This window comes from Myotis yumanensis, unplaced genomic scaffold (genome assembly GCF_028538775.1).
Source record: "Myotis yumanensis isolate MYYU_CA2020_CCGP unplaced genomic scaffold, mMyoYum1.0.hap1 SCAF_4, whole genome shotgun sequence".
Taxonomy (NCBI): Eukaryota; Metazoa; Chordata; class Mammalia; order Chiroptera; family Vespertilionidae; genus Myotis; species Myotis yumanensis.
In genome coordinates this window covers 9986799-10011775 of record NW_027223755.1, presented here as the reverse complement: position 1 = coordinate 10011775, position 24977 = coordinate 9986799, and the positions used below count along the sequence as shown (strand labels likewise).

At 43.9% G+C, this 24977-nt stretch overlaps 1 protein-coding gene across 4 annotated transcripts in view; it reads right to left on the bottom strand.

The window, feature by feature from the left end:
* The window catches only part of NNT (nicotinamide nucleotide transhydrogenase), a 78828-nt gene extending 62532 nt beyond the window's left edge, over positions 1–16296 (bottom strand). The window contains exons 1-4 of one of the 4 annotated variants that reach the window (XM_070411878.1): positions 16220–16296; positions 10274–10477; positions 5089–5318; positions 2521–2738 (exon numbers count right to left, since the gene is read on the bottom strand). In XM_070411878.1, the coding sequence (XP_070267979.1) occupies positions 2521–2738; positions 5089–5318; positions 10274–10424 (599 nt within the window). In that variant the 5' untranslated portion in view covers positions 10425–10477; positions 16220–16296. Of the gene's footprint in view, positions 1–2520; positions 2739–5088; positions 5319–10273; positions 10478–11432; positions 11721–15309; positions 15776–15813; positions 15896–16219 lie in introns of those variants that run through there. The other 3 variants (XM_070411876.1, XM_070411877.1, XM_070411875.1) reach the window with 3 other exon arrangements.
* Between the last annotated feature and the right edge of the window lie 8681 nt (positions 16297–24977).

The window sequence follows — 24977 nt, the reverse complement described above, 5'->3', positions numbered from 1 at the left end:
AAAGAGCAAACATGATAGAGATTCAAAGACCATTGCAAGAATTTAATTTTGGAATTAATATTTTAAAATATTCAATTGCTATACTGAAAAAAAATAACAAAAATGAAGCTGATTACACAGAAATGTACAAGAAAATGTTGATGGTAGAAAAAAATGTTAAAAGTGGGCCTGTTTTTGATGAGAATAATAAAACTCGGAATGAACATCAATGCACTGAAAGAAATGTGCCTTCAGTGTAGTGTAACCGTGTGTGTGTGTATGTGTACCATATGTGATTTAGACAGAAAATGACTTATCACATGTTGTATGATAAGTGTACTAGATAATTCATCTCAAACTATACCCTTTGCATGTATCAACTCAGGACATAGTGATTCTTTAAATTGTGTTCCATGGGTCCCCATAGGCTTAAATTGCAGCCAGCCCACAGTGGGGGGGATAGAGAACAGACATGTTCTGGACCCCCTCACCCCTCAATTCGTCTCGGGCCACTCTGCTCTTAGTGGAATTGCTTCTATTGCCTCATAATATTTCATTTGCTCAAAAGATTCTGCAGCTAAAATCCACTGATCTAAAGTTACTGGTTTTGATAAAGACCTTTCTCAAATGTACATTTCATATGACAAAGTCAACAGCACCCTTAAAAGTTTACATTGTAGCCTGGATGGTGTGGCTCAGTGGTTGAGGTCAACCCAGGAACCAAGAGGTCAACGGTTCAATTCCCAGTCAGGGCACATGCCCAGGTTGTGGGCTTGATCCCCAGGAGGCAGGAGGCAGCTGATTGATGATGTCCCTCTCATCGATGTTTCTATCTCTCTATTCCTCTCCCTTCCTCTCTCTTTCTTTTTTTTTCCCTTCCTCTCTCTCTAAAAAAAATTAAAAACCTAATTTTTAAAAGTTTACATTGTACATTTTCTATAAAACATTTAAGTCCCTCATTGCATAACATAACTCTTCTACAAACTAAATAAATATAACAAAAATTTATTGTGTTCCTTGGTATATCATTGATATCACACACAAGAATGTCTTTAAAAATCCATTTGCCATATTACATGAAGGACAACAACATGTGTTTTTACCTTGTCATTTTTATTTATTGCATCTCATTTACAACCACAGTGAACGGTTGGAGCCCAAAGTAGAATCTGTGGCATATTTGATATGCTACACCTAAGTTATAAAACCTAAGAAGACTTTCAGCTCATCTGTCAGAAATTTATTCAGGTTATTCTTTTTTTTTTTTTTTTTTAGGCACTGTTTTTTTAAAACATTTTCATTTGTTGGTGCCTCATTCATATTAGCAAATTGTCACCACTAATAGTTTTCATGCTTAAAATCTAATTCAACTCGTTTCTTAGCTGAGCTGATTTCATAAGCAGCATCTGACTTCCAGACTTTTCACCCTCTCCAGCCAAGTGAGCAACACGCCGCCCTCGGGGAGCTATTCCTGTCCCTCCCCTGGGGCAGGCGTGACTGCGCAAACAGCCAGTCCTCTGGGCCGGATGGGCCCTGGGATCCTTCACACAGCACTGCTGGCAACAGGTGCACATGCATCAGCGCTCCCAGCAGAGCAAGTTCATTGCCCTCTTTGCCTCAGAGGTTAGAGGACACAGTTAGCCTTCAGTTATCAACACAGGTTTTGACACCAGATGGAACTTCTTCAAGTGCAGACATTTTCCCTATTCATTAAATACCAGTATTTTATGAATTTATGGAAGTAAAACCTAATTAAAATGGTGAATCTGCTAATGTGTGTATATTAGATTGAAACATGAAACTGTCAATATCCAACCACTTTTGACCTATAAAAACAGCAATTTATGTTAACTAAGCTGATTGTGGAAATCACTTCACAGTATATATATATCAAGTCATTATGTTTATACCTTAAACTTACGCAATAGTATATGTCAATTATATCTCAGTAAAGCTGGAAAAAAAACAGTAATTTCAACCTAATCTATGCATGTATACGCACATATATGAAATGCAGTCCATTCTTCATACAAATAATATGACAGTCATTTCCTTTGCTGCAAGAAAATACTACTTGCCTCCTACCCAGGAAGATTACAAAGGAGAGTACAACCGAGTACAGTATGAAGAACCATTTCCTATCTGATGACTGGGAAACAGTAAAAAGACTCTTGCCCAGCCAGCGTGGCTCAGCGGGTGAACATCAACCTATGAACCAGGAGGTCACGGTTTGGTTCCCGGTCAGGGCATATGCCCAGATGGTGGGCTCGATCCCCAGTGTGGGGCGTGCAGGAGGCAGCCGATCAATAATTCTCTCTCATCATTGATGTTTCTATCTCTCTCTCCCTCTCCCTTCCTCTCTGAAATCAATTAAAGATATATATTTATTTTTAAAGCCTTAAAAATAACTGAAGTACACTCTCAAAGGCTGCGCTCTCCAACAATCCTCACGAGCAAAGTCACCCAAGAGAGAAGAGCTGCCATGAGCACGTTCTGTGACACCGCCGTTCTGCTGTGCAGCTGAAACAGAAGGGAACCTACCCGGCAATGTTAGCCATGGAGCTCAGCGCGTCATATCCCTGAGCGATCGTGACTCTTGGGACCTGGTCCATCGCCAAAACTGTAGTTTGCCTTTTGGAAAGTTTATCTAGCAAGTCTGGATTTTGGGCTGGATAAATGAAGCTAATCAGTGTTCCCGAAGTCTTTAAAAGGTCAGCTTCATGAATATTTAATGTTGGATTCAGCATGGGGGCCCGCACCTGAGAAGAAAGCCAAATCACCGATTAAAAATGCAAATACCTTTATCACACTTTTAAGTAAAGAAGACAATTTAAATAATGTGGCAGGATTGAAACAATACTCCAGGAGTGATCTTCCAGCAATAAATGTCTGACTACATTCCTGCACAAGGTAAGGAGATCTATGACACCTACCCTGGACTGAGGAAAGAGCACATGCGACTGAAAATAGTGCCTCGACAGGTCTGACAATGAGCTACGGAGCAGTGGGAAAATATGCGGGTTCTACAACCATCCTGTCCTCCCAAACCCTGTCACTCTGACACAATTAAGAGACATTCGAATCAACAGGAAGTTTGGGCTGTGTATTCAAAGACGCAATTCTTGCTGATTTTGACAAACACAAACATTTGGGGTGTTGAGAAGTTAAGAACATTATAAACTAAAATCTCCTGGGTGTATGGATAGATTTATGTCGCCTTAAAATCGCAGGTGAATATTTATAGATGAATGCAATCAAAGGGGTAGCCTTGCTGAACCGGGTTGAAGCAAAAAGCTACAATAAAGTCTGTTCTGTTAAGAAGTGTCAAATCCGTCAATGAATGCACACTCCACATGCCTGCAGGTTCCAAACTTCCACGTTTTAAAGCCAAATTTTTTAAATTCCATTTTACAAGTGTTTTTGAAAAATTGATTTTAAACTTGGATATAAAACACATGTAAAAAGAAATTTCCAATGGAATTTTACATGTGTTTTATATCCAAGTTTAAAATCAATCTTCAATGAATGTTTAGCTCCCAGTCCACAGCAGTGCTTTCAGGCAGGTAAGCACAGAGAAAACAGCGCTGGGAGTAAGTGTTAAAAGGAAATACACCCACCAATACTGGGTCAATATTTTCACTTCATAGCATTTTGTCTCAATTGACCTATGAGACCCCTTTGTCTGTTATTCCCATTTCGGTTGTTGATCTTGGATGCATATGATTTCGGGTTCTGGACTTTAACTAAGACTCTCTGACAAGGACTGTCTCTCGTCAGTGGGAATCTATCATATAGTTTTAATAAAAATTAGGGGACAATTTTGCATTAATTCTACTGGCCCCTATCAAGTGCTGGGCTGAGACTGTCGGCATCCAAGTGAAGTCAATGGAATGTTTCTTTGAATGTGCTCTCAGACCACTGGTTCCTCGGGATATTAGCAAGCTTGATCAAAAGAGAAGCACCCAGGTCAAGCAGTTCATTAGAGCAAGGATAGTGTCTCCATATCACAGGATCCCCAGTGCCTTCACCATGCTCACACATTGCTCATCCCTAAAAGGAACACAGCATTTCCAAAACGTATGTGAGCCACATGGAGCCTTTCGTGTGAGACATCTCAAAACGTTACCATCCCAAAAATACTCATTGGATGGGTTACCGTGATTTTTCTATTTTTCCTAAGCTTCTTTACCAAGTTTTATCACCAAGTATCTGCACACCTGTAAAAGCTTTAGCGAAATTACAATTTAGTTCCATGTCATATGTTTTACTTCTCATTTTCTATAGGAAAAAAAAAAACAGTTTTGTGTCTTCTGCAAGAACCACTATTTAAGACCCTATCAAGAGAGTGGAGTTTATGTAAAAAAAATTGTGTGTGTGTGTGTGTGTGTGTGTGTGTGTGTGTGTGTGATTGCTGAGAAATTAACAGAAAAAAAAAGCTGATCTTGAAAGTGAGGAGCTTATTTTAACCTGATACTCATGCTCATATAATTCATACTTCCCTGCCTGCCTTGGTTGCAGAAGGCTTAGGAATTTAAGTTAATGTTCAACTCTAGTAATCTATCCCTGCTAGACTCATAACACAGCCTCTCTGCCTTTCCCTATGTGAGATTTATTGCTCAAGTTCAATCCATTTCTATTACATCTGAGAGCTTTTCTATTAAAGTAGACGGGCTACTCGCCACTCGGCCCCATGTTGCTTTCTCCAGGACAATCCTGCCCTTTCTAAAAATAGCACTGACGTCAGATAAAACACTGTTCCCTCCCAAGATCACTGCACATTCAGTCCCAGGAGGAGTTCCACGACTTCCTTCTATTTCAGTAGCAGTTAGATGCTCACCTGTGCACATTTGGGACATGTATGAACCCTGGGGTGCAAATGTCCCTAGCCAATGTACAACGGAAGATTGTTTTTTTCTCTTTTCATGGCCTGATCACACGGCCTGAACATGAATATTCATGACATACAATCATTTCTTTGAAAAAAAGGCATCGTTTGAAATATGATAAGCTCTAACAATGGACAGAGAGAGTTAATTTTTCCATGCAAAGAGTTTGAAAAGTCCGCATGCCATAAGGGGGCGGCGGGGGGAGGGGGGGGAGGATAATTACTTTGACCACCAAATCCGAGGCCAGCACTTCCTTTGTTCCTTGGATCTGGGCACCTGCTGCTCTGTAGTGATCATCTGAGAACTTGGATGCCTCGCCAGCGCCCGATTCCACGACAACATTGAAGCCCTGCTTGACCAAGGCCTGAACGCCTGCAGGAGACAATGCCACTCGCTTCTCATTTTGGAAAATTTCCTTGGGGATTCCAACGGTCAGTTGCTTATATGGAATTCCTACAAACAAAGCCAAAATAAAAATAAAAATAAAAAAAGAACATCTGGTAAACAATGTTTCAATAACAGAGTTCAGAAAATGGATATGGGCAAACAGTTCAAAGTAGACTGTACATACAAGTCACTGTTCAACACGATGTTCCTGATTCAGAATCTTAACTCTTTGACCTTTTTTTTTTTTTTTTGATAGGTAAGTTTTTATGCTCACTCTCCTGAAAACTCCAGATATTTTATTTAACCAAATGGCTCTCTTCAAGACACATGACTAGCTTAGACCACTCAACATGCTAACTCTACTCTTCAAATTAACCCTCTTCGGTTTACCATCTCCTTGTCCTTACTTTTACAGAAGACTGAGGAATCATGAGCTGTTTTGAAGGACCACCCCCTACTAGACACCCAACATCACCTTCCTGGCAATGTGGCCACAGGTAACAACCTCACAGATTTCCAGGTTCTGTATCTTGAGACCTGACATTCTCAGCCACAACTCATTAGACCGGGGACCAGCAGCCGGGCCAAAGATAAGAGTCAGACAGGAGAAAACCCAGAAGCCACTGAGATGACTTACACTGGAGCTTTGCCACACTCTATGTTGGCCAGTGACCACCAACCCAAACAGGTTCTGTCTCAGGAAGCTGAAGGGAAGACCCTCAGAAAGGACACAGAGGGTAGAAGAGTGCAGCGCCAGTCAGTGAGCACAGTGTGGGGCAATCTAAGGGAGGTGGGCAAGCAACGGCACTAGGAACAGCGGTAGAGATGCAAGGACAGAAGATGAGTCAGAGCCATGAAAAACCACAAGAATACCACCCCACTTCTCCAAGAAGGAGATGAGGGGCTGCCTGGGCTCCCACACTTCCCAGTCCTTACAGTAAGCCCTCTCCTCAAAATACAACCTGGTGCGATTCTGCTCCTTGCAACCCAAAAGCCTGTGTAATACAGCCTTAAAGCATGTATACACAGCTCAGACCAGCTTTAGCTAAAGTACATTAGTTTCTTCTGTTGTTTTACTCACTAGTGGGCATAGACAGGTTTTTTTTTAATAAGAAGGATTTGCCTCTATATAAAGTTTTACTAAAGTTTGGGGAATCTAGCAACATAAATTCTGATTATATATAATTTAAAAATAAACCAAATTACCTCTACAGAGTAACTTAGTGAGATGTTAGAGAGCTTATGTCAACCTAGACATTGCATTTGAACAGTCTGAGATCCCACACTGCATAAGCAGTACTAATTGGTAGTAAACCCAAGGCAAATATATGTTGGCTCTTACACTCTACTTGAAGGAGAGGAAAATAATACAAAACTGGCAAATATTTTGGATTGATCTACTATTCACGTATCTAACAATCTCGGATTATATAGGCCCTACCTACCGTAAGTCAAGGAAGGTATCAAAGACAATTGAAATCACATCAAAAGGACTCAGGAAACAACCTGAGAAGGCCAAATAGGGCACAATTTGAGCATCAGAAAGAATAATAAATAACTGTAACATAGTAAACTACACCTAAGGGTATTAAAATCTAGGGGTTTATGATGATACTCAAAAAAATAAATATTTTGTAAAAGCTTCACTGGTCTACTTTGGGGGAAGGAATGTGTGGTAGGCAGAATGATGGCCTCAAAGATAATCCACGTCCTGGTCCTCAGAACTGTGACTATGGTCACAATCCCTGGTGGAGGAGAATTAAGGCTGCAGATGGAATTCAGGCTGCTACTCGGATGATCTTGAAGTAGGGCGATGATCCTGGCTTACCTGGGTGGGCTCAATGTAATCACAAGGGTCCTTAAATGTGAAAAAAGGGGGCACAAGAGTCAGAGTCAGAGAGTAACCTGACGAGGCTATGCTGCTGGCTTTGAAGATGGAGGAAGTGGCTGCAGCTAAGAAATGCGGGCGCTCTCCAGAAACTAGAAGGGGTAAAGACAGACTCTCCCCGGAGCCTCCGCAGGGAACACAGTCCTGCCAACACCTTGATTTAAGCCTAGTGAGGCCATTTCAGACTCTGGCTTCCAAAAGTGTAAGACGATGAATTTGTGTTATAGGAAGCCAGTAAGATTGTAATCATTTGTTATATCTGGGACAGATACATAAGAGAACCAACTGATTATCACCAAAACCAGTAAATAATGGGGAAGAATCAAACACTATCCCACCTTTGCAGTACAATCTCGGGGTAACTAAATAATAGAGGGAACGTTTTTCTTCATAGAAAAATTCTAACTAATAAACAACAATAAAATGATAGGCCCTGGCCAGATAGCAGTTGGTTAGAGCATCATCCCCATGTGACAAGATTGCGGGTTTGATCCTTTCAGGACACATACAAGAATCAACCACAGAAAGCATGAATGGATGGAACAACAAATAGATGTTTCTCTCTCTGTCTCCCTTCCTCTCTCTCTCTAAAATCAATAAATAACATTTTCCAAAAAAAAGAGAGAAATAGCCTGGCCGGCGTGGCTCAGTGGTTAAGCGCTGACCCGTGAACCAAGAGATCACCAGTTCAATTCCTGGCCAGGACACATGCCAGAGCTTTGGGCTGAATCCCCAGTAAGGGCCATGCAAAGGCAGCCAATCAATGTTTTTGTCTCTCTATCCCTCTCTCTTCCTCTCTTTCTAAAAATCAATAAAAACATACCTTTTAAAAACAGAGAAATATATGTAAAGGTTCTAGTACAAAGCGCAGCAGCCTTTAAAAAAATAAAAAGATAGAATGATAGAATATCCCCAATTTAAAACCCCTGAAATCATGGATTTAGACCCCATCATCAGTCAAATGGCTGCTATAGCATGTGAGTGAAAAACAGGCAGGAAGTTCATGATAGATGGATCACACTGACATCATCTAACTCATGGGTTCACCTTCTTGATATAATGTAATAGATGACACACAGCATCACCTGGGAAGTGTTCTTGCCCAATAGATCAAACCTGTCTCTAGTCCGGCCTCTGCCAACTAAATGTTACAGAAAGTACAAGGTGCAGAGAAACTGGCTACATAAACACCAAGGGAATGCAGTCAGGCAAACCTAGAATGTGAGAAATTTCACAAGCAACAGCTACATTTTTCAACAAAGAAAAAGAAAAAGAGAGGAAGGGAACTATAGATCAGGGGTCCTCAAACTTTTTAAACAGGGGGCCAGTTCACTGTCCCTCAGACCGTTGGAGGGCCAGACTATAGTTTAAAAAAAAACTATGAACAAATTCCTATGCACACTGCACATATCTTATTTTGAAGTAAAAAAACAAAACGGGAACAAATACAATATTTGTATTTGCATGTGGCCCGCGGGCCGTAGTTTGAGGACCCCTGCTATAGATCAAAAGAGACCTAAGAACACAGCAACTGAAATACAACATATGGACCTTGTCTGGCTCATTATTTGAACAAAGCATCTATAAAAAAAGAAAAGAAATTAAGAAAAAAAAAGTGAAAAAATTGAGAAAATATGAACGGTGACTGGAATTACTTTTCATGCTTTTCAATGTGATAATAAAATTGTGGCTTTATTAAGAAAAAATAAAATGCTTATCTTTTAAAGATAAAAAGTAAATTACCCAGGAAATAGTCCAGAATCAGAAATAAAACAAAAAAATAAACAAAGTCTCATGAATACAGAGCTGTTGATGCCTGTGCATTTACTCACAAGGACAACGGTCATGTTCGCAGTGCAATTATCTACTTTTACTTTATACATGATTGTATCGCACCGGATAACCTGGCTTTCTAGGAAACAGTTTTAAAATCTGAAGCCAAAGTTGAGGACTCCCAGGGGCAGGTACCCTGCCAACAGTGACTCGCCGTGTGAGGACAAGGAAAGGCTGTGCAATCTATTCCAGGCAGACGTGAGAAGTCCAAAAGCCCCGGAGTTCAGGGGTCAATGCACAACGTCAGTCCTACAAACCTAACTTTAAGAGGTGTTATTCCACGTGGCAAAGACTTCCGGTTGCGCCCCCCCCTCTCCCCCCCATACCCATTCTGTTCCTCCACCTTAGAGACAGAATGCCATTTTTGGTTGAGAATGTCGCCATCTGGCATGCAAGACGAAAGGCCCAAGTCTCCCTTGCAGTACATATGGCCACTGGTCTGTGTTCTGGGCAGTGAGGAGTAGCCAGTGCTGGGAAGGTCTTGGGGTACGGTGCTTACAGGGACCTATCTGATTCAGTGTGGAAGGGCCCCCTTTTAACCTTTCTTCCTCCTGGCCTGCACCCCTGAACAGAAGGGGGGCTTTGTACAGCACAAAAAGGCCTCAGCTCTTACCCTGTATGAGCTAGAGAGCTAGTGGCAAATTTTGAGTAGAAGAGGGATATGTTTTCATTTTAAAAAGAGTATTGTCACTGTCGTATACAGAACAGACTGTAGGGGGACAGAGGCAGAAAGCACAGAGGTCATTTAGAAGACTAGTGACAGCTGATGGTGGCTCGGACCAGAATGTAACAGCGGTGGTGGTGAGGAGAGGACAGATTCTCCATATAAGGCAGAGCTGACCTGCACCTACTGGGAGGACCCAGGGAGACTCCAAGGTTTCTAACCCGAGCAACTGAGACGAAGCTGCCATTTACTACATGGAGAAGCGCTGCTACAGATGAAGTAATACACTTAGTTCCTAATTCTTGGGCGCAGCTGCGCCTTATATGGTACAATCCTCCAATACTGACCAGGACAGAGAGAGAGATGTTAGGAGAAGTGGTTACTGTGAACAGTACCTCCCAGGGTTCAATTCCGCTGGTTCGCCCTTTTTCTTTTTTCTATTACCTTTTCTTCTCCATTAGTACTGACAGCCTGGAACTTCTCCTAAGAAAAGTGCTCATTAGCTCTTTTTATGCAAATTGACTGTCCACAAGCTCCACGCTGGAAACTGCATGCTCGGCCTTTTTCCACCCTCGGAGAGCTATGTGCCCCTACGACCTGAAGGCTCGTGTCACACGTGGTGAAGGGAGACTTTACCTGGTTTTGCGGGGGATTTACACCACAGTGCCTGATGCGTATGAAATGTTCGTAAAAACTCCTTCTTCCCAGGCACAACCTTACAGGACCCCAAGTTGCTAAGTAAAGGGCACGAACAGCTGGTCACCACTGTTTTCAGGAGGTTGGCCATGTTCAGAGCGGTCCCCAACTTTCCGAAGCCCCAATTTTCTTGAAGGTAAATCACTAAGAGAAAAGAGAATAAAATATTTATGTGCTGAGTAAAACATACTTTGTTTTTTTGAACATTAAAAACAGACTAATCCAAAGAGCTTGGAATAGAACAGTCCTATGTGGGCATCTACAATGAATTTCATGGAAAGTCTTTTACTGACAGAAGGTGCTTCAAAGGTTTGTTTCCAATTCAGGTATTTAAGGGTGGAAATCCATTTTCCCACTTAAACTGTTATAAACTCACTATTCAATTCAGAGCCTAGATCACATACGTGTAATTGATTCTTAATGTAGCTGGAAAGTTAAAAAAAAATGCTATAGAGTCCCGTCCCCTCTTACCTGAAAGTTATTTCTAAGTCTGCATGTCCAGCAAAAAATTGTGTATAATCAAAGTTACCCTTGAATTTCCCTTATATTATCTAAAATACTGTGCGGTGCAGGAGTAGCTTGTTTTATTTTTTAAAATATATTTTTATTGATTTCAGAGAGGAAGGGAAAGGGAAAGAGAAATAAAAACATCAAAGATGAGAGAAAATCATTGATCAGCTGCCTCCTGCATGTCCCACATTGGGTATTAAGCCCACAACCCCGGCATGTGCCCTGACCTGGAATCGAACCATGACCTCCTGATTCATAGGTCAATGCTCAACCACTGAGCCACGCTGGCTGGGCAGTAGTCACTTGTTTAGATGCCACATTGCACAGAAAACACGGCATCCTATTCAGTGAGGCAGGATGCTTATCCTGTGCAAGCCCTCGAACTGAGACTGGATGAATGCAAGACTCATATCTGCCAGGTGCACATCTCAAGAAAATTAAAGATGGGTGGGATATGACTCCAATAAAAAAGAGAAAAATTCCAGTGTGTGCTTGGAGATTAGGGTGGAATAGGAGCTCTTCTGTCGGTGGTCCTCACAAGCGGCCACTTTTTGCCAGCTCTAACCAGGCTGAGGGAAGTGTCACTGACCTTGGCTGTTATTGAACGAGGCTTCGAGGGCTACCTCCGTAGCAGATCCCCAGGGGTTCATGGAAAGCCTCCATCATCCCCAGGATTTCCAATGTCCCCACATCCTTCTTTTCTTTTCCTTTAAAATTGGGGAGAAGCAGGGGACCTGGAACTCTATCGGTCAAGCTCAGCTGATTCCACCAACTACCACTTACACTCTGCGCCATCACATGGGCCCCCAGGTGCCCAGAACCCAATCCCAGCAGACTCCATAAACATTCTTCCTGCTTCCAGAGGATGGGGGGGGGGGGGGGGGGGGGGGGGGCAGGTCTAGCTCATTTTTCATTTCAGAACTGCTGCCACAACTCCCGGAAGCAACTTCTTGCAACATTGAGAATGGAAATCCTCAATCCAAGTGGTGCTGATTCTTAAATGACCTTTCATTCAACAACCATGTACTGAAGGCTGAGTCTCAGAGGCACAGCCATTAGGAGCACCTGAAGAATCAAAGTGGAACAGGTCATATGCTTGGAGATAAGAAAAATCAACAAGTAATGACACTCCAAAGCAGAGTAATGCAAGTCCAAAGTTCTTGGAGGGATCAAAGGAAATCATGTCCTCCAACAGGGTTCAAACAGGAGAAGGGAAAAGCCCTGGCCAGGTAGGTCAGTTGGTTAGAGTGTCATCCCAAAACACCAAGGTTGTAGGTTCGATCCCCAGTCGGGACATATTCAAGAGTCAACCAATGAATGCATTAATTAGTAGACCAACAAAATCAATAAATGAAACCAATAAATAAAATCTCTCTCTCTAGTGGGAAGAGATCAAAGAACTTGTATGCATATATGCATAACCCATGGACACAGACAATAGGGTGGTGAAGGCCTGGGGCAGACGGGAGGGCTAGAAAGGGTCAATGGGGGGAAAAGGGGACATATGTAATACTTTAAACAATAAAGATTTAATTTAAAAAGAAAATCTCTCTCTCTAAAATCCATAAATTTTTTTAAAGGAAGGGAAAGGTGTTTGCGATGGAGAGAGTAATGTGAACAAAAAGTTAAGGCAGAGGGAGCATGCAAGATGTGTTCAGACATGTAATAAAAAATGCACAAGAATAATCCTTTGCATTTTAATAGGTTTTATATTTTCAAAGTGTTTCCACATTATGTCATTTCATTCCAGTCCTAAGGCATTCCTGAATCCCATAAATACACTCCTCATTCACTCATAGGTCACTTCTGGTGTCATTCACGGCTGAGCAAATGAATCAAAACACTCATTCATTCAAAACATTCACTGAATCTATGCCAAGAACCAAGGGAGAAACAACGGTATATAAAAGATACCTTTTGTCTTGAGGGAGATTTTTCTAGTCCTCTCCTAACCTTCCCTTATTGAGTCACCCTAATCCCCAACGAACTCTGTCTTTTCGGGGCTGACAAGGCCTGCCCAAACCTCATCCTCGAAAACACAAAGCTAGCAATCATAGAGCCCATGCAGGCGCCTAAGTCTGCCACTCACTCACTGTGTGACCTGAATCTGTGCCTCAGTCTGCTCCTCTATGAAAGGAACATAGCCCTAGCCGGTTTGGCTCAGTGGACAGAGTGTCGGCCTGCAGACTGAAGGGTCCTCAGTTCCATTCCGGTCAAGGGCACATGCCGGAGTTCTGGGCTCAATCCCCAGTAGGGGGCATGCAGGAGGCAGCTGATCAATGATTCTCTCTCATCGTTGATGTTTCTATCTCTCTCTCCCTCTCCCTTCCTCTCTGAAATCAATAAAAATATTTTTTTAAATAAATAAATAAAAGGAGCATAGGAAAGCTCCTTTGTTAGACTCTAGAGACATTTTATGATTAGATGAGATTCTGCAATATTTTAAAGCTGAAGTCCTACTTCGTGGCCTAGAGTCTAGAACAGCCGTGGGCAAACTACGGCCCGTTTGAAATGAATAAAACTAAAAAAAAAAAGACCGTACCCTTTTATGTAATGATGTTTACTTTGAATTTATATTAGTTCACACAAACACTACATCCATGCTTTTGTTCCGGCCCTCCGGTCCAGTTTAAGAACCCATTGTGGCCCTCGAGTCAAAAAGTTTGCCCACCCCTGGTCTAGAAGATTTGCCCTGCCTACTTGGAAAATGGTAATTTAATGATAAGCAGATCCCTGGCATCAGTTGTCAATAGGGCCAAAGCCTTCAGAAGTCAATTTCTCCCCAACACTCCACTTGATTCAAGTTATGAACATACGGCACAGTGATCAAGAGTAGTTCATTGGCAAGAGCAGTCCCTATCCCTAAGCCTAAATCAAATACAAATGACCCTGAAAGATATTTAGAGACTAAATAGCTGAACCACGTTATCACAGCTGTTACTTGTTACCAAAGATAGTATCCCATCGTAATTGTCACACTTTCCCCTATCTCTGCTTTAAAGCTCTCCGCTGTTTTTTTATCCAGGTGCTTCTATGGCTTTCAAGCAACGGGGAAAACTTACAACTCAAAATTTAAGAAAAAGGGGGGGGGGAGGTAGTATGGCATTCATATGGTCCCCTTCAATGTAAGCTGTTTGGGTAACTATCGCCCCTAAAATCCTTGAGGTTAAGCACCTGAGAGAGGGGACGACAGAGAGGCTAAGAGGGTGAACTGGGGATCAGAAGCCCCTCAGTCCACAATATTGGCTGTGTGGCCTTGGCAATCAGTCACTTAACTTCTCTCTACCTCATCTTTAAAATGGAAATAATAATAATAGCACCTACCTTATAGGACTGTTGGGAGAAACGAAAGGATACACTATCTCTATTTTATTCCTTGTGGTACTGCCTCTGACCCAGTGATTTGCACAATACAGAGGAAATCAACAACAGTTTTTGATTGAATGAGCGACTAGCCAGGGCTAGGCAACCTGAAGTCGGGGTATCTATGGAACATGGTCTCCAAGGAGTTTCAGGAAATTTCGTTTGAAAATGACATGCTGTGTAGCCTTGCAGAAAACTAATTCCATCAGCAAAGGTAAGCAGCCTAGGTACCCTTGCTGATAAGTAATCCTAAACTACCCATTCAATAAAAAATTTAAAAACAGCTGAAAAGGTTTGCAAGTTACAGGGGAGCAATGGAGAAAGGGGGTGCATTTTTTTAATTTTTAATTTTTAATATATATTTTTATTGTTGATAGTATTATAGATGTCCCCCATTTCCCCTCTTGACCCCCCTTGGGGCGCATTTTAAATAAAAGTAGCCACGCAGCCCTGACCGATTTCGCTCAGTGGATAGAGCTTCCACCTGCGGACTGAAGGGTCTCAGGTTCGATTCCGGTCAAGGGCATGTACCTTGGTTGCGGGCACATCCCTAATAGGGGGTGTGCAGGAGGCAGCTGATCGACGGTTCTCTCATCATCGATGTTTCTAACTCCCTATCCCTCTCCCTTCCTCTCTGTAAAAAATCAATAAATTTTTTTTAAAAAAAGTAGCCACGCAAGCCCCACCTGTCCGAATAGAACCTGTCCTTATGAGACTCCCTAAAACAGAACTCGGAAGGACTGCCCAGCATCACAGGGCGAATAAAGGACGCCTGCACCCGTAAACAAGCCGTGCCTTTAAAGGGAGACATACCAACCAAGGACGCAGCAGCCTGCAGCGCTCAGAGTGGCAGGCGGCGTGACCTCGCCCAAACCCACCGCTACCGCCCCTGCCCGCCACCTAAACTGCCACGGGCTGGCGTGCGCCCGGACCGCTATTTATAACCTTCGCCCGACGCCCATTGGCGCGGGCTGCACAATGTCATTCCGCCCGGAGTTCAAATCCCCCGCCCGCCCCCCACGCCTCTCCCAGCTCCCCGGCCCGGCCCCACTCCCCGCACGCCAGCGGTTTGTGGGACCCCCTGCAGCTGCCCCGACACTCACAACTTTCCCTCGCCACCTCTTATGCCTCCAGCCAGTCACCGACCCCGATCCCCATCAAGGTTCAAGCACAATCTCGGCGTCCAGCTGCCTCCTCTCTCTTGGTGCACCCCTATGGAGAGTCCTCTCTGACCTCCTCCTTCCTCCCATCTGGAGGGCCGAAACGACCCCTGCAACCTCCGCCGCGCCCCCAACGCCCCAAGACTTGTGATCTGCACAGCTGCCGCCTCGCCCCTGCTCCCTGCGGGGACCCAGGTCCCGAGTCCACCGAGTACAACGGCCCCAGCAAGAATGAGAAAGCAGGCCCTGCAGGCTCGGTTCTTCCTCCGGCCCCAGCCTCCGGCCAGCGGGTGCCCGGGTCCCAGCCCACCCCGCCCCCCTTCTCCTTGACAGGTCTCCTTCCCGGGGGACCCCGATCGTCGTCGCCGCCAGCCCTGCGCGCCGGCGCAGCTGCGCCCCTTCCCCAGCTGCGCCCTGGGCGCACCGCGCCTCCCGCATCCCGCTCACCTCCGCGTGGAGGCCGGGCTTCCGCGGGCGGTGCTCGGGGGACCGCGAGGGGACGCCGCGCTGGCCGACCCGGGCTGGGGCCCCGCGCTGCTGAGCTCCAACCCGGAAGAACAGCCCCAACCCTGCGGAGGCGGCCACGTGACGGCGACGCGGCTACCCCCACCGCCCGGCCCCGCGACCCCTCCCCGCCTACCCGCTTCGCGCCCGGCCCCCTCCAGTGGCCCGCCCACCCGCCCGCGAGCGATCTGGGCTGCAAAGCGACCTCACCAGATGCCCCGCAGGAGCGCCCCGGCCAGGTACCCCCAAGGGCCCCGCACCGTCCTCAGTGCAGCCGAAACTCCTTTGTCTCTGCGCCCGGCCGCCCCCCACCCCGCCTCCGCGCTCTCCCCCTGTTTGTCAATCAAACCTGGAGCCAAACCCGGGCGCTGGAGTTTTCTGGGCTGCACTTGATCCTCTCCCTGGAGAGTCACTTACAAAGTGTGATTTCCTCCCTAGCGTCCCACCAGGACACAGAAGAGGATAATGTAACTCCGCTCCCGGTGCCTGCCGTTCCTCCACCTCTCTAGGAAAAAATCAGAATTTCTGTAACCAGAGAGGACAAAAAAGGGAGTGGGAAGGAAGCCAGGGGGCGGGGAAGGGCGGAATGGGGGCGTTTTGTATTTCCTTTCTGGCCAGAGAAGTAGAGTTCCTCGGGAAAGATGTGAGGGCCTGAAAATGAACACACATCTGCGCCTTCCACAGGCTGGGCCAGAGGAAGCTGTGTGCTAACGGCAGAATCCAGTGCCCTTGGAGGCTGTGTGTCCCCACCAGGCCTCGGCTGGGCTGAGCAGACGTGCTCAAGGACTCCAAAGCATAACGACTGAGCTGTTCTCTGCACGCAGGTCTGTTACTTAGTCTGCAGGTGTGTTCTGATTAAAAGTAGGAGGAATGAAATATAGAGGATAAAATGGCTCATTTCCCCTAAAGCTGAATCATCTGGAGGCTTCAGTAAGAGAGGTCTCTGCTTTTCACTTTAATTGGCATATCTAAGATGAAGGGGAAAAAATTATGAATCTTGACCAGCTGGTGTGGCTCAGAGGTTGAGCATCGACCTATGAACCAAGAGGTCGACAGTTTGATTCCAGGTCAGGGCACAAGCCGGGTTGCAGGCTTGATCCCCCGTAGGGGGCCTGCAGGAAGCAGCCAGCCAATGATTCTCTCTCGTCATTGGTGTTTCTATCTCTCTCTCCCTCTCCCTTCCTCTCTGAAATCAATAAAAATATATTCTAAAAAGTTATGAATCTAAAACATATATTCCATATTCTCAAAAAGAAATAAATCGCAGAGAAACCCTTACTTTGAGAACATCTCTTGTGTTTAACTAGCCCAGAGGTCATTCAACTAATGGACTCTCACTGTCATGTCCCTGGGAAACATGGCCCGGTCCTAGGAGAGTTCACACACAGGAAGAGACACAGCCAGGTGTTTTAAAATCATAATGAACCATGATTAGTGCAACCGGAGGGACAGGTTCCAGATACTGCAGGTACATTGAGTCAGGAATAATGGATAAGGATTAAAACTAAGATCCTTTCACAAGATATGTAAGGCAAAACGTTATGCTACATAATTCAAACATGTACAGTGCTGCATATCAATTATATCTCAATAAAATGAGGGGGAAAACTAAGCTCTTGTTTTAAAGTGTGTGTGTGTGTGTGTGTGTGTGTGTGTGTGTGTGTGTCTTAGGGGTTTTCTCTTCAAAGCTTAAAAGTCAGTGGTTCTCAACAGGACAGTTTTGTCCCAGGGTGTCTGGAGACATATTGGTGGTTACAGCTGTAAAGGGGCGGTATCTAGTGGGTAGAGGCCAGGGATGCTGCCAAAACTGTACATTACACAGGACAGCCCTTTACAACAAAGAAGTATGACCCCATACGTCAATAGTTCTCAGATTGAGCCCTAACCGGTTTGGCTCAGTAGGTAGAGCGTGGGCCTGTGGACTGAAGGATCCAGGGCTCCATTCCAGTCAAGGGCATGTATCTTGGTTACAGGCACATCCCCAGTAGGGGGCGTGCAGGAGGCAGCTGATCGATGTTTCTAACTCTAGCCCTCTCCTTTCCTCTCTGTAAAAAAATAGTTCTAAGATTGAGAAACACTGGCTTAAAAAAATGTTCAGTGGGTTATTTAACTTACTTATCATTATACCATATGAGAACGAATCCAAAGATGACGTACAACTTTCCACTTATTCTGTTAAATAGTAAGCATGTGGTAATTTTTTAAATTCATCCGGCTCATTTGCCCAACATAATTTGGGTGCCATTGCTCCAGGTGAAAACATGTGCCATTTGGAAGGGTCTGTTTCAGACCTCAAACTCCTACATAGTCAGTACAATGTATTCCCAAGGAAAATTGGATTAAGTCCCAAAGTTTATAAGGTAGTTACTTCTGACTCTTAGCCACTGTCTTGTATAAAATTTTTGCAAAGATTTCATACCCCCACTAGGTTGTGAGGGCTTTGTCTGTTTTGATATCTGCTTCCTCCTTGGCTTTCCCAGCCACCAAACAGTAATGCTCACCTAAATGCAAGTTTTCATTACACACTGTTCTAAGATTGGACACTTAAATTTTAAATGTACTTCAAAATTAGGGTACACTTCAAAATTTAAACCCTCTGAAATTTAGGAGACTCTGTACCCACAAATGCTTAAAGAGAGTGTAACCTATATTTAATATTTAGAGTCCTAATCTATCAAAAGCAACAAAGATGAGGTCTTTAGAACAGTGGTTCTCAACCTTCCTAATGCCTCGATCCTTTAATACAGTTCCTCATGTTGTGGTGACCCCCAACCATAAAATTATTTTCGTTGCTACTTCATAACTGTAATGTTGCTACTGTTATGAATCGTAATCTAAATATCTGATATGCAGGATGTATTGTCATTGTTACAAATTGAACATAATTAAAGCATAGTGATGAATCACAAAAACAATATGTAATTATGTATGTGTTTTCCGATGGTCTTAGGCGACCCCCAAAGGGGTCGCGACCCACAGGTTGAGAACCGCTGCTTTAGAAGAATGTAGTACACCATTAGGGTCTGTGGAGATGAAGATACCAAGGGAAGCAAGGAAGACAGAGCCCCTTCAGAGAGAAAGATGCCGCTGTGAGCATCGAGTCCCCCTATGTACACCTCCCACTCATTTGCCTGGATTAACCTATCACTCCTGTATTTCATTGGAGATGGGACGTTCTCACAGAAGCCTCTCCTGACTACCCAAGATTGAGTGAGGTGCCCTCCCATTAAAGCCGGTTGTGACATAATTATAACATTTAAAGTTCTGTAGTACTATCGCCTGTCTGCTTGCCACGCGTAAGCTTCTTGAGCATCGGTTCTCAACCTGTGGGTCGCGACCCCTTTGGCGGCCGAACGACCCTTTCACAGGGGTCGCCTAAGACCATCCTGCATATCAGATATTTACATTACGATTCATAACAGTAGCAACATTACAGTTATGAAGTAGCAACGAAAATAATTTTATGGTTGGGTCACAACATGAGGAACTATATTTAAAGGGCCAGAAGGTTGAGAACCACTGTTCTTGAGGATAGACATTTCATCTTATTTACTGATATGCCATCGGCACCTATAAGACTGGCTTTGTTGGGTAGTCAACAAATATCTGCTAGAAGGATGAAACACATAGTGAGTGTCCTGCAGGTGCTGCAACAGAAAGAAGCTGCTGGTTTGACCTCATGCCAACAAACAGCATGAATGTACTGTGCCCGAGAGATAGGGAGACAGAACATGCCAATAGCAAAAGACCATAACTTGACTTTATACATTAAACATTGATGTTCCTGATTGTCTTTCAAATGCCCATTTTGGACTCTGAAAATAGCATTCCCAGCTATTACATTACCTTGTTGCTGGCCAGCTAGCACTTCAGTTCAATCAGTTGAATTGTGCAATTACTAGAATATTGCCTGTTGTAATTATCCATCCAGAACTTTCTCTCAAATATTCAACTCTTATATCTCATGTTCTGAGCACCACTTTCTTATTTCTAATTCTCTTCTCTCTTTGAACGATGCTCCCACTAATCCATATTAACATGCAAGCTGCTATGATGATTTGGGCAGAGACGAGTGAACAGAATGACCAGGGAAGGAGTAATGGAACAGGAAAGAATAAGGTGCATTTATATGTGTTTGGTTTTTGAAACATTTATTTAGAGCTAATTGTAGGTACACATGCAGCTGTAAGAAATAATATGGAGGGATCTCAGCATTTATATGTGTTTGGTTTTTGAAACATTTATTTAGAGCTAATTGTAGGTACACATGCAGCTGTAAGAAATAATATGGAGGGATCTCATTTTACCCTTCACCCAGTTCTCCCAACATCTTGCATAACTGTAACACACATCCAGAAATTTGATAATATACAACTAAGGTGGGTTGTGTGGGGGTTCTTTCCTGACTTCGTGCAGGAAGGATTTCACAGAGTGAATCCGGGTGATTTTTAGAGAACCTGTATTAAAGCTGGGGGCAATGAAACAAGAAAGGGCCTAGAATAGAAGAAGCAACAGGAGTAGAAATAAGCCTGGGCTGGGCTGCTTTGGCTCACTAAGAAGTCAGAGCTCAGGGGCTTAGCTCAGGATGAGCTGCTGCTCCCAGGTTGCAAGTCTCATGGGATCCCTTAGAGCAGCGGTTCTCAACCTGTGGGTCGAGACCCCTTTGGCGGCCGAACGACCCTTTCACAGGGGTCGCCTAAGACCATCCTGCATATCAGATATTTACATTACGATTCATAACAGTAGCAACATGACAGTTATGAAGTAGCAACGAAAATAATTTTCTGGTTGAGTCACAACATGAGGAACTGTATTTAAAGGGCCAGAAGGTTGAGAACTACTGCTTAGAGTTTAGCAAATATGTGCCTGTTGAGGGGAAAGAGGAAGGGGAAGGAACCAGCATGCTCCTGGGAGGGAGAGCACTTGCTGGGACCTTCGTTTTGAGGTTTTTGTTTTGTTTTGTTTTTGGTTAATCCTCACCCGAGGATATTTTTCCATTGATTTTTAGAGAGAGTGGAAGAGGGGAGAGACAGAAGCGTCGATGTGAGAGAAACACATCAATTGGTTGCCTTCTGCACACACCCGGACCAGGGCCAGGGAAGCTGCAATATCCACTGAGTTAAACCAGCCAGGGCTGTTTTTAAAGGCTGGGAGTTTAGGAGATGTCTTAGTGGAGAATCAATAGACTACTCATCAGCTTTATGCTGATGTGCCAAAATGAGATTTATGCTCTTAACTTCAACTGTCCTTGGGTCTGGTTGACACAAATGGCACTAGTTGGATTGCTATCCTCTCCCTGATAGGGTGGTTTAAGCTATTTACCTTCTGGTTGGGGAGAAGTGTAAATTATTTACTCTCAAGTGTCCTTGGTTTAAGGAAGATAGGATTTACTAGGTGGCTGCAAACTGCATGGCCATTTAACTCTCTGTCTCAGTTTCCCTTTACCATTTGCCCTGGCTCACTAACATGTCTCGGCAATACTGGGGATCCAAAGAAAAGCAGGACGATTGTAGGCGAGTCCTATTACTTTTTAAAATATATTGTTGTAATGTACCCCGCAAATCACAGAAGGACGCCTCAAGAAGTCGAATTAAAGAGTCACATTTATTGCAATCCGGGACTATGAGGGGACATTCCCAAATCTCATAGCAATAAGATGGTGGCAAAACCAGACTTATATAGGCAAAAATCACAAAGGTATTGATTACATCCCAGGGTTTGGAATGAGGCACCTGGCTCGCAAAAAAGCAGATTACAGAAGCAGATTTAAGCGTGTTAATTACAGTTTCGGGTCTCGGGGTCACTGAGTTGACAGAAATACATTATCTAGAGCCTTTGGGTAACCTGGGTTAAACTTAGGCATGTTATCTAAATTACAGTTCTGGGTCTCCGGATCACTGAGTTGATAGAAACACATTATCTAGAGCCATCGAGGCAATTTAGGGTAATTGCACTGTCCTGATCTTAGGACCACTGAGTCAACTGGAACACACCACCTGTGGCCACTAAAACAATTTAGGGTAATTGTGCTGTCCTGTTTCCCAGGTACAGAAGAATGTGCTTCGATAACCAGTAAGATCACAATCAATGGGATAGTCATTCAATCAATAAGGCATTCAATCGAATGGAATGATTTATACAATTCAGAAAATCAAAATAACCTGTCCATTGTTTTTTGTTTTTTTTGTTTTTTTAATATATTTTATTGATTTTTTACAGAGAGGAAGGGAGAGAGATAGAGAGTTAGAAACATCGATGAGAGAGAAACACCGATCAGCTGCCTCCAGCACATCTCCCACTGGGGATGTGCCCGCAACCCAGGTACATGCCCTTGACCGGAATCGAACCCGGGACCCTTCAGTCCGCAGGCCGACGCTCTATCCACTGAGCCAAACCAGTTTCGGCAACCTGTCCATTGTTAAACAAAGCAAATAAGTACCATACTTCAATATTTTTATTGATTTCAGAGAGGGAGAGAGAGATAGAAACATCAGTGATGAGAGAGAATCATTGATGGGCTGCCTCCTGCATGCCCCAAATGAAGATCTAGCCCCAAACCGGGCATTTGCCCTGACTAGAAATCAAACTGCGACCTCCTGGTTCATAAGTCAATGCTCAAACACTGAGCCACGCCGGCTGGGCTTATAAGCCTATGAAGTGCCAAGTAGTACTGGGTTAGAATCGCTAAGTGTAGAGATGAAAAGGTGTCTTCTGCTGCCCTGGCAGGGTAGCTCAGTTGGTTAGCATGTCATCCCAATATGCCAGGGCACATGCAAGAACAGACCAATGAATGTATAAGTAAGTGGAACAACAAATCAATGTGTGTGTAGTGTGTCTCTCATCAATAAATAAAATAAAATAAAAATAAAAGGTGTTGCCCTAGCCGGTTTGAATCGGTGGATAGAGCATCGGACTGCAGACTGAAGGGTCCCAGGTTCGATTCCGGTCAAGGGCACATGCCTGGGTTGCGGGCTCAATCCCCAGTGAGGGGCGTGCAGGAGGCAGCCAATCAATGATTCTCTCTCATCATTGATGTTTCTATCTCTCCCTCTTCCTTCCTCTCTGAAATCAATAAAAATATATTTTAAAAAAATAAAAGGTGTCCTCTGCCCTCAGGCTAGTTTAGTGGAGGAGACAGTTGAATAAACCAAATATTAACGATCCAGCATACAAGTGCCAAGATAGAGTTTTCCCAGAGTGCCACTGCCACGAAGGGAGAATTGGAGCTTAGCCAGCTGGGGGAGGTCTCCCTGGAGACAGATCTTTCCCATAGTTCACAGCAGGCCTCTCCCCAGATTACAACATATTTTGCAACCTCTCAGAATTGAGTCCTCCTTCTCTCATGTCATCATAAATCCATAAGAAAGGCTTAACTGTGGAGGAGGAGCATTTTTAATGGTTCTTTTCAGAGTCCCAAATGGTGTGTGTGTGTGTGTGTGTGTGTGTGTGTGTGTGCGTGCGCGCGTGCGCGCGGCCTCTTGGCATTTTGCAACACCTAGCACCTGGCAGTTAGCCCTAAAACTGTTCCCAGATGAATGTGAGCTTTCAAAATATCTTGGCGCCCTTTTGTTGTAAAATGAGGATGATTGGAATGTCTACTTCAGAGGATATGGGGATCAAATAAAATGATAAAAGTAAAGCTCTTGGAACTGTGGCTGCAACATAATAAACAATAAATATTAGCTATTGTTATTATTGTGAAGTCAATCCCATTCATGTAATCCCCAAGTTGACCTTTCATACTTATTAGACCTACAGTTACATCAGAATAAACAGGGAAACAGTTACATCAGAATAAAAAGGATAACATCTTAATCACCTAACTTATCAACAAAATGAGCCTGTAAAGATGCAGATAAAAATATCAGGTGGAGCCCTGACCGGTTTGGCTAAGTGGGTAGAGCGTCGGGCTGCGGACTGAAGTGTCCCAGGTTCGATGCCAGTCAAGGCCCACAACCTTGGTTTCGGGCACATCCCCAGTAGGGGGTGTGCAGGAGGCAGCTGTTCAATGTTTCTCTCTCATTGATGTTTCTAACCCTCTATCCCTCTCCCTTCCTCTCTGTAAAAAATCAATAAAATATATATTTTTTTAAATCTCAGGTGGACAAAAGGTGCTATCACAAAAGTTTTAAGGGAACAAAGGGGTGATGAGTGCCAACAACAGCCTGGACAGAATTGGGGCATTACTTCCGTGGAGCATGCAGCATCACTCACTCTCACTGTTTTCAAGTGAAGAGAGAATACACCACTTGGCATATTGATTATTTTGAGTTAAAGTTACTTAAGAAACAGACAGTAGAAGGACATTCTAACCCTCCTTTGCCCCCTGAAAGCAGGAAATAAATCTCCACCTGAAGGTCCCTTCCCTGGACCAAGAGGTTTGAAGCATCCTTATCACCAGAAAAAGGGAATTAAGGTTGAGAAGGCTTTGTAAGCAAAAATTATTACTTCCTCGCCAATCTGCTACCTCAAGCCCAAACCTCTTTATTTTGCCAATTCTTCACAAATTTATTGTCTTCTTGTCTAAAAGGTATAAAAGCTGCCTCCTTTGGTCACTTCAGGGAGTTTCCTAATTTTATAGGCTCCTGTCCATACAAAATTAAGTTTGTTTTTCTCTTGCTGATCTGTGTTAGTCATCTTAGTTATCAGACTAGCCAAACAACCTAGACTGGGAGAAGGGACAAGTTTTCTGTCCCTACATGAGCATACAGTTTGTGGGTCTTTCCTATATAATAAAAAAGTCCAGCCCAGCAGGTGTGGCTCAGTGGTTGAGGAACTATGAACCAGGAGGTCATAGTTCGATGGATTCCCCCCCGGCCACATGTCTGGGTTTTGGGCTCAATCCCCAGTAGGGGGTATATAGGATCAATGATTCTCATCATTGATGTTTCTCTTTCTCCCTCTGAAATCAATAAAATATATATATTTTAAAGTCCAGCAAGAAGTGACTGATGGAGGAAACCACAGGAAGATGGCAGCGTAGGTAAACGCCTGTACTCGCTGCCTCCCACAACCACATCAAAACTACAACTAAAATACAGAACCATGATCCAGAACCGCTGGAAAGCTGGCTGAATGGAAGTCCTACAACTAGAGAAGTAAAGAAG